Here is a 9,598-nt window from a genome sequence, read left to right on the forward strand (position 1 = left end):
TCTATTGTATCCTGGAAAAGCAAGAAACAAAACATAGTGGCCAGTTCTTCATGTGAGGCAGAATATAGGGCCCTTGCAATGGCCACCAGAGAAGCGCAGTGGATCACCAATATACTTGGAGACTTGAAGATTGAATTGAGTAAGCCAATTACAATATATTGTGATAGTCAATCAACATTGCATGTTGCGGCCAATCCAGTTTTTCATGAAAGAACTAAGCATATAGAGATGGATTATCATATTGTTCGAGACAAATGACAAGAACAAGTGGCAAAATTGCTTCCTGTTTCAACTGTTAATCAAACTGCAGATATATTGACTAAAGCCTTAACTCCAAAGATGTTTTAAGACTGTCATGACAAGCTCAGAATGATGGATGTAACTGATTCTAGTTTAAGAGGGAGTGTTATATGACTTAACACTTCCACTAGTTAATTAGTGTAGTGGGCTTATGTGTATAGTGTTGGTTACAAAATTTATTAGTGACTTAGTTACTTTGTCCAAGAGAGAAAAATCAGTTAACAGTAGAGTAATCAGTGACTATATATATCAACAATATTTTTTTATGGTCAATTTTTGTATTTTCATTTTCAAGTAGAATGGTAATTGAGATGTGAATAAGAGAAACACACTCTCCCTTTTTTAAATTTCGTGAAGTCGCTTTTTCACCTTCTTGAACTCACCACTTTAATAATGATAGAAATAATCCTAATGTGAATTATAAATATTAAATTAAGGAATCAAATTAAATAAATTAAAATTTTAAAAATTAAATTAAAATATAAGTATATATAATTTTAAAAACTAATTTAAATATTTATTCGCTAATTTCTCTTTTCAATTTGTCCGTTTGATTTTGGTATTATATATGATATTATTCAATCTATTTCTACTTTTTTTTTTTAATATTGTTACTCTAGTTTAGCTAAATTACTGTAGTTAAAAAGAAATGCTCCGATGGCAAAGAAACAAACGAGTATGATGGGTAATTTTTCTATTTTTAGAGTTATAATGAGTTTTTTTTTTTAATTTATATTTTCATAGACCAAAATAATTCATGCATAAAAACTTGAGCATTAATTTGTTTATATATAAACTAGTGAGATATGTCATTGTCTGATCATGAAGTATGCCAGGTAGTGTATTTAAAAATCCATGTCAGCATCTACTAACAACATGAAATGAAATTTATGTGAGTAATTAACTTGATTGAGGATTATAAACCTGAAAAGGATCAAACTAATCAATTTAAAAATTAAAACCCAAACTGGTAATCATCTCAATTAACTAGTGAGAGACAAGATAAGTTCAATGTCTCATCAAGAAGCTTACCACTAACTATAATATTGCAGCAAGTTTAGTGACACGTTTTAATTTGTCTATTTAGTTTTTTTTTTTATTTCTAAATATTATTTTGCGTAATGTCCAAAAGATGATGGAAATACCTAAAAAAAAAATTCTAATACTTAAGTTAGTAAAAATTTAAATAAATTTTAATAAGTTAAAATTAAGAAATATCTGAATTTTATAAAATATTTATAGAGATAAGTGATTTTTTTTTATCAAAGATAAAATTTAAATTCGTGACTTCTTACGTGAGTATGGAGAGATTATATCATTTGAACCATAATTTATTGGCTATAGAGATAAGTGATGACTTAGTCATTTCCACTTATAGTAATTATATATATTAGATTATAACACAAAAATTAAGATAACAAAAAAAATGCAAGATTTTCAATTATATAACAAAATATATCGACTGATTTAATCGATATTCAACTATATTAACACTGGATTATACTAACAAAATATTTATATATTAGATTATAAATAAAGATAAAAAATTAAGATAATAAGTTATAAAATAATTATAACCATTTAAATATAATTTTAATGAGCTACTTATCTATTTTATTATTTTTTATAACTTAAATACTCTTTTTATATATTTTAACATACGTCTAATAAAATAAACAAATAAAAAATGTAATTTTCCATTGGTTTTGTTTGGTGGCCCGTGTCTTATAGTTGAGCTTGTCAATAATGGGCCTAGGCCCAAAAGGCCTTGAACCAAGATATTAAAATATTTTGAGAGAAACCGGATCTGGTTGGATCCCTTTTGAGAAGCTTGATAACAAGAGAAGACAGAGAAAATGGATAACATCACAGCAAGCGAAGTTGCAGGTTTGGGAGTTGGCACGCTTCTCCTTTGTGCCACCATTGCTGCCCCCAAAATCGATGCTTTCTTCTCTTCTTCTCAGCGCAGGTTAACTTACTCTTCTCTTCTGTTTTTTCTTGTGTCCAAGAAACAGCTATTAGAATCTTTTGTGGGAAGGAATTGAACTGTATTTTGATCCCCTTGAAACCTTATGCACTTAATTTTAATTTGGTCTTTCAACTTTATTTCTGTTTATTCTGTGTTAGTAGTTGTATAAATGTAAGAAAAAAACAGAACAGAAATAGAGTAAATAGTATAGGAAGTAGCAGTGAAGAAATAGCAAATAGAGATAGGTGAAGAATATAGAAATCACAGATGAAGGAATATCAGTGAGATAGTTCCCAAATCGGTGGAAAAATGTATTGAGTAAAGAATGTATGCGTGTAAACGATTACAAGAAATGATCAATTGGCTTTAGAGAGGCCAATCTCTCCACAAATTTCCGCTCAATTCTTTTCCTACTTCCAAGTATGCTTTATTTTTCATTTTATTTTTCTCATTCTCGTCTAACTAACCCCTGGGGTTGCTATCTCAATTTATTAATAGAGACATAGATACAAGAGTACATAGAGTACATAGAGTACATTGACATTTTACATTTTACATTTTGTTTGATAAATTAGACAGAACAGAACACACAATTTATAATTATAGTAAGATGTCAATTTATAGTTATGCATATATTGAAAAGGGGTGGCTCCTCCATGCGGCCCTTGAACATCTCTGCTACTGGGGTGTGTGACAACAAGCTAATCTTGCATGTGTACTAGTTGAGTGAGTTTGATGACTCATTAGTTAGTTAGTAGTTATTATACTCTTATATATGATCATGTAGTGCTAGACTTGTATCATAACAGTTTTCCTCAATAGTGAAATTAAATTTATAGTGTTCTGAACCATTTTTTTGGGCTCTTAGCACACTTTCCAACAATTCAAACTTGTTGCGTGATACATATCTTACCATTTCTTAGTATTTGAAGTAGCCTGGCTTTTCATATAGGGTTCTGCGAATGAGCGTCCTAAGAGTATTCATTAACTTAAGCTCTATCATCAAAACATGAAAGAAGCCATAAAAAGCTCAAAACCTACTTATTCACTTTCTTCTTTGTAAAGGATTATTCAATGTATCATACCAATCATCAAGGAAATTGATTAACCAAGCTATGTAATAGGCAGACACTATGTTTTTTTCATTTTTGTGCCTATTTGGAGGCTTCCATGATCACATTTGCATTTGTTAAGAGCTGCATTTGTAGTTCAACTTTCTTGTTTCAAATGCTTGCTAGAAAATTTTCCTATGAAATTATGAATGAGACAAATTTATGCATAACAAACAAAATTTCCCGGCCAACAAGAGTTACATGCATGAGTGTCCCAAGTCAACCACGAACAGGAACAATACAAGTTAATTATGATAATTATGAACATGTTTCCCATGATTTTGCTAAAGATTTCAGGTATATAAGTTCTATCTTTAACAATTTCACTTGGGCAGTATATTCATAAGTTGTATTTTATGTTGACTATAATACTTTAAATTAAGGTCAATTTTTTTATTATTTGAAAACACTTCTTAAGTTGGGAACTATGGTGGAGGATGTGGCGCATCCACAAAGTCTTGCACCCTAGATTCCCTGGCCCTCCGAACGCAGCAACACTACCACCGACTCCATAACCTTTGGAGCTACCAACTCTTGTCACAACAATGGTACAAACCGATGGTGAAGGAGAGTCCGACAAAAATGGGCCAATTCCCTCTCCATCCCGTTACCAATGGTTGCTAGAAGTCTTGAAAGGAAACCTTGGTATTACCTCTGCCAAATGTGATTAGCCCACTCCAATATGAGACTTGATACACCCCTCATGCTCAGAAGTAGATAAGGAAACCTTATTATTACCAAGGCTCCAATGCAAGAGACCAAGTGGCCATGTATTGAGTGTCTTGGTGACTTAGTTGCTGCTTCATATCCATAGCTGATAGTCCATAACAGCAAGGCCACGGCAATGATTGCTCCAATTATGCGCAATGCTGTTGAACCGCCACTTGCAATAGTGACGTTCGAGATCATCCTCGACATCTTACTTCTGCTTGTCTCTGTTGCACTGGGCAGAACTTTACAACAATAGCTATGGATTCAAAAGTTTGGAATCTTAATATTTTCGGCAAGTATGCCAATGGCATATGTTCTGCTTCGGATTTATCTTCAATGCAGGGATGACATCTCCAAAGGCTCGATTCCCCTTCTTATTTAATTTTAGTACTACATGCAGGAGGTAATGCCACAGTTCATTATGGAAGTAGTCGCACCTTCAATGCACTAAGCTTGCATCACAAGGTCATCTCTCGAGAAACCTCTTGCCTGGTTTGCTTGAGACAAACAAAATATATAGCTTTAGTTTTTCATTTTCTGTGTTATTGACGAAACCGATTTGGCTTTTGATTTTCGCTGCTTAATTCCTAATTGCTGCTGGGCTGCTGCCTAACACAATGACATGTGGGAAAAGTGTCCCAAATATAGGCTTCCATGATCACATTTGTATTTGTTAAGAGCTGCATTTGTAGTTCAACTTTCTTGCTTCAAATGCTTGCTAGAAAACTTTCCCATGAAATTATGAATGAGACAAATTTATGCATAACAAACAAAATTTCATGGCCAACAAGAATTACATGCATGAGTAGTGTCCCAAGTCAACCACGAACAGGAATAATACTAGTCAATTATGATAATTACGAACATGTTTCCCATGATTTTGCTAAAGATTTCACTTGGGCAGTATATTCATAAGGTGTATTTTATGTTGACTATAATATTTTAAATTAAGGTCATTTTTTTATTATTTGAAAACTTTTCTTAAGTTGGGAACTATGGCGGAGGATGTGGCGCCTCCACAAAGTCTTGCACCCTAGATTCCCTGGCCCTCCGAACGCAGCAACACCACCACCGCCTCCATAAACTTTGTAGCTACCAACTCTTGTCACAACAATGGTACAAACCGATGGTGAAGGAGAGTCCAACAAAAATGGGTCAATTCCCTCTCCATCCCAATACCAATGGTTGCTAGAAGTCTTGAAAGGAAACCTTGGTATTACCTCTGCCAAATGTGATTAGCCCACTCCAATATGAGACTTGATACACCTCTCATGCTCAGAAGTAGATAAGGACTTGGAGCGTTGACCATATTAAACTTTACTCTCATACCATATTCAAAATTAAATAGTCCTAAATCATCCCAGAATCTAGTATTTTTGGGTCCATTGTAGGTCTGCTTTATAACATCTTCACAGTGTTATTGGATCATGAAAAGATTCACTTTGAGTCAGTCTTGAAGTTTTTCACACTCCCATGAATGTTTGAAGTCATTCTTGCTGCTTTCTAATTGTGGGAGTCTTTATATGGCATCAATTTTTCCATTGCCTTTTGGCCGTTTCTATAATCTGATTCAGTGTCATGGTGTTGAATCTTTCAGACCCTTGAATTTTTCTCGTGCACTAATGTTTCAAGTGAATTCTGGTGACAGATTTTTAATGGTACTCCCACTTTGGCACCTGCAGCACAAGAATTAATTATATTAAGATAAATATAACAACGTAGATTATGTGAAACTATAATGCAAATGACATTGTAAACAAACACTTACTGAGACTTTTATTTGTTAAAATTTTTCAATTGTTCTTTCAAGTTTTAACATATATCCCCTTGATTGCAGTGCACTGGGGATGTGCAGGCGATGTGGCAATCTGAGGAGATTAGCTTGTTCTAGATGTAAAGGAACTGGCTCAGTCAAAGAAGGCGGAATACTAAGACTCGGTAGTAACCTCATAGATGACTTGTATGAAAATCTTGGTTATCAATCAAAGGTCAAGCAGATATCTTGTGTAAAATGTCAAGCCAGAGGTTACTTTTCATGTCCTGAATGTTCTAAACAATAATCAATGTGATTTTATTTATCTCCTTGCCCTATAAAATTGTGACAAGAAAACCTCACAGATGGTGGTATGTAACAGTAGTTTTATCCTTAATACCTTGTTGCAAGAACAGATGCATGATCAAGATGCTGCTTGTTAATCAGGATTAGTGGTATGTGTTGTCTCTATTGTATTTGGTTTGTAATATTTTGATTCCATTATTGTCCTTGACTGATAAGGTAAGCATTGCAATAATCTATCCTTTTCACTTTCTTGCTTTTTAGGGAGCACACCATTATATTGATGAATTTGTTCTGTCATTGGGCCACATGTCAAATTGAAAATGATGTCTTACAAGAATAAAGCTAGAGTCAAGTGGTGAGTTCACTGTTTGCTTAAACAAGTGTTGGGGATTTGAATCTCGTATTGTGTATGTAACAATCCATTGGCCAGTAGTAGATCTTTAAATAGAATTTAGATTTGCAGCAAATTAGTCTTTTGATCTGTTGGATTGAGGAATACTATTGGGGAAAAAAAAAAAAGCTAGATGGATGCCACTTTAAAACAAAATTAATAGATGTGAAGATTCTATTGAGGTGACCCCTATCATTTAGAATAAATTTGGTTTATGATGATAGATGCTCTTTCCTAATCAATATAATTGATTCCACCGAGTGAATGACTATTTGTTTTTAAAGGACAAAAGGCTGGAAAAAGAAGTGTTATGGCCAACAAACTCAACATCGACATCATATAAACGTGGAATTATCTTTTCAAAAATAATCCATTAAAATATTTAGGCCAAAATAGCCAATAAGTCCCCCTTTATTATTTTTGTTACCGAATTATAAAGTCTCGGTTAGGACAAGTGCACCGATCTCAACTCACAAGTAATAAAAAATAGTAAAAGAATTATATTTTTTTTCGAAGATTATCCATCAGGCAGCAAATTCAATTTAAAAAAATTCACTATTTGAATATTCAAATAATAGAATGAATAAATAAATAAAATCTAAAATCTAAAAAACAATAAAAAGATGAGAATGTAATGAATGAGATACATGTTAAGATTAATTTCATTCAATGTTTCATGTTTGTAACATCTAATATTCTCCAATTTTCTTGATTTACTGATATCAGTGAGTCTTTTAATTAGATTAACTTAGTGAATAACTTAATTTGGTTAATGACTTCATTCCAATTTAAAATGTAGCTAATGATAAAGATCGAAGACGACACAAGCAAATACTTCGTCGTTTGGCTATGCTTTAATTTATAACAGCAATTTGTTTAGCGTATTGCCCTATTCATACCTTCCAACTCATATTCATCATATACTTAGTATTTATAGGGCCGTGAGAGACAGCCCAAGTTATGGTGATTGGGCCTGGCCCATAATATCGTGCACAAGGTCTGTCTACCATGAGCTTTCCGCATCCTCAGTGGAAGGTATCTGTATCTGTATGGCGAGCAGTGCGATGCAGCGGTGCGGCATAGCAGCCACTGCAAGGTGGTTGACGGCGTCCTGGACGGCGTCTGGAGGAGGAGGTTTACCTACGGTGTGCGGGCGAGGTGACAAGAAGACGAAGAAGGGGAAGAGATTCAAGGGATCGTACGGTAACGCTAGGCCGAAGAAGGAGAAGATGATAGAACGCATCAAGGACAAAGTCGAAGTCCCCAGGTCCACTCCTTGGCCTCTCCCTTTCAAGCTCATTTGACTGCTGCATCTACTTTCTAGGGTTTTGAATTATGTTCTTCCTGCTTTGGGGTAGCAATAAGTAAATCACTAGATTAGCCTCGTATCCCTGTGAGGGAGGTTCGGGTATGAGAAGCACATTTCATTACTTGCCTTTGCTGTTCTGCATATACATATTGAGTTTTTCATTCACAGTTGATTTTCAATGTTTATTAGTCAGTCATCAATTGTTAGGCTCATTTCAAACAGTATTTTCCTCTATGTGTTCATGATATTGAGATTTTTATATTCTGAAAACCTTTAAGGGAAATGTCCCATGTATCTGCGGAAATGATTATAATTAAAACAAAAAGGATAAATGAATTAGACAAACTAGACAGAAAAATCAGCTCTCTCTTTCAGGTTGCGGATGTTATTTTCCTCTGGGTATTGTAGCTCCTCTGAGCTGAACTTTACAACAATAGCTATGGACTCAAAAGTTGTTTGGAATCTTAATATTTTCGGTAAGCCAAGATGAGGTCCTACATGCCCCAGTGGCCAGTATGCCAATGGCATATGTTATGTGGGATTTTGTGGTGATTCCTTTGCAAAATCACAAAAGAAGTTTTGTAATTAATCATTGTTGAAAACAAAAATGAATGTCACTTTGGTATTTGTTTAGCGATTTTGCCATCAACATGTTATTTCCGTTCACAAATCTTTGGAATTGAATTACAGGTTTCTTAATTCTTATAGGAGGTGGTTTCTTAATTTCAATTATGGATGATAATATACATCAAGAAGCATTTGCTCATAATAATTTTTTCTGCCAATCAAGTAGCATTTGCTTAGATTGTGACTATCTTCCATTTTTTCTCTTCCAATATACTCTGTTCAGACTGTTTTCTGCCTCAGTCATTATATGCTGAATGTTTTCATTGTTCTGTTCCAATTGGGGATTGTATGAGTTATTATATGCTTCATTTTTTGTTGTTCTAACTTCTGTTATTAAAAAAGTTTGCAATTGGTAATCTTTTAATTTATCATATGCTTCATGTTTTCATTGTTCTGTTTGTATGAACAAAAAAATTTGCAATTGGTGATTATATGATCATGTTTTGATTGTTATTTTAAAAAAATCCGTTTCATTGTTCTGTTATTGCCCTGCTCTCAATCTCCGCCGACTCGCTGCCTCTGCCGTGTTGGATTTTTTTTGTTTCAGGCTCTATTGTGTGTTTGTTGTGCAACACTATTATTTTTTGTTTTATTTTTTGACTCAGCTATATAAGGCAATGTTCTCTGTCTTTGACTTGTGCACTGAGATTCAATCCAGTCATTTTTAATGGAAGTATAACTATGTTAATTATCTACAAATCTGTAGCAAGTTTTCGCAGATTTTGATGATGCATGACATTTTCATGTTGATATTTCATATTTGGATATTTCCTATTGTTATTTAACTTTTGCAACTGTATTTTGATAAGATTATAAGATTTTGGTGGATGGCATTTCATGCAGCACTTTAAATTTATTTATTATTTTATTATAAAACAGTTTTTTCGGTTGAATCGGTTGGACCAATAACTAAAGTGATTCGATGACCAGTTCGATTTTTAGAACTTTGGTTGGGACATTAAATCCTTGTTATTTAATCTTTAAACATTACGAATGTTAGAAGATCATTAAAAAAAAAGAAAATATAAATTTTGGAAATCTAAATTTTGATATTCATGAATTTTTGAATGTATAATTGGTATAAGTTTCATAGTTGAAAAAAAAAATTAAGAGTTTTGGA

The 9,598-nt window shown here is 33.4% G+C and overlaps 2 protein-coding genes across 3 annotated transcripts; both read left to right on the plus strand.

Moving 5' to 3' along the window:
* The first annotated feature begins 2,115 nt into the window (after positions 1–2,115).
* Positions 2,116–6,742, plus strand: LOC130954673 (uncharacterized). 2 transcript variants are annotated; one of them, XR_009076383.1, is made up of 3 exons: positions 2,126–2,269; positions 5,930–6,300; positions 6,413–6,742. XR_009076383.1 is itself a non-coding variant. In XM_057881429.1 (2 exons), the coding sequence occupies exons 1-2, from the start codon at positions 2,157–2,159 to the stop codon at positions 6,150–6,152; spliced, it is 336 nt and encodes a 111-aa protein (XP_057737412.1). In that variant the 5' UTR covers positions 2,116–2,156; the 3' UTR covers positions 6,153–6,391. The 2 variants fall into 2 exon arrangements, 1 of the variants encoding a protein (XP_057737412.1); XM_057881429.1 differs by lacking the exon at positions 6,413–6,742 and having other exon boundaries at positions 2,116–2,269; positions 5,930–6,391.
* An 811-nt stretch (positions 6,743–7,553) lies between these two features.
* LOC130956026 (30S ribosomal protein S31, mitochondrial) lies at positions 7,554–8,692 on the plus strand. Its single transcript, XM_057883048.1, has one exon. It carries the CDS (start codon positions 7,592–7,594, stop codon positions 7,844–7,846), a length of 255 nt encoding a protein of 84 aa, XP_057739031.1. The 5' UTR covers positions 7,554–7,591; the 3' UTR covers positions 7,847–8,692.
* The last annotated feature ends 906 nt before the right edge of the window (positions 8,693–9,598 follow it).

Source organism: Arachis stenosperma, chromosome 10 (assembly GCF_014773155.1).
Source record: "Arachis stenosperma cultivar V10309 chromosome 10, arast.V10309.gnm1.PFL2, whole genome shotgun sequence".
In the NCBI taxonomy this organism is placed as follows: Eukaryota; Viridiplantae; Streptophyta; class Magnoliopsida; order Fabales; family Fabaceae; genus Arachis; species Arachis stenosperma.

Bases quoted from the DNA above. Each gene is read 5' to 3' on its own strand.
- LOC130954673 (XM_057881429.1), top strand. From the start codon at position 2,157: ATGGATAACATCACAGCAAGCGAAGTTGCAGGTTTGGGAGTTGGCACG. The intron at 2,270-5,929 runs GTTAACTTACTC...CCTTGATTGCAG, and splicing joins TTCTCTTCTTCTCAGCGCAG to TGCACTGGGGATGTGCAGGC.
- LOC130956026 (XM_057883048.1), top strand. From the start codon at position 7,592: ATGGCGAGCAGTGCGATGCAGCGGTGCGGCATAGCAGCCACTGCAAGG.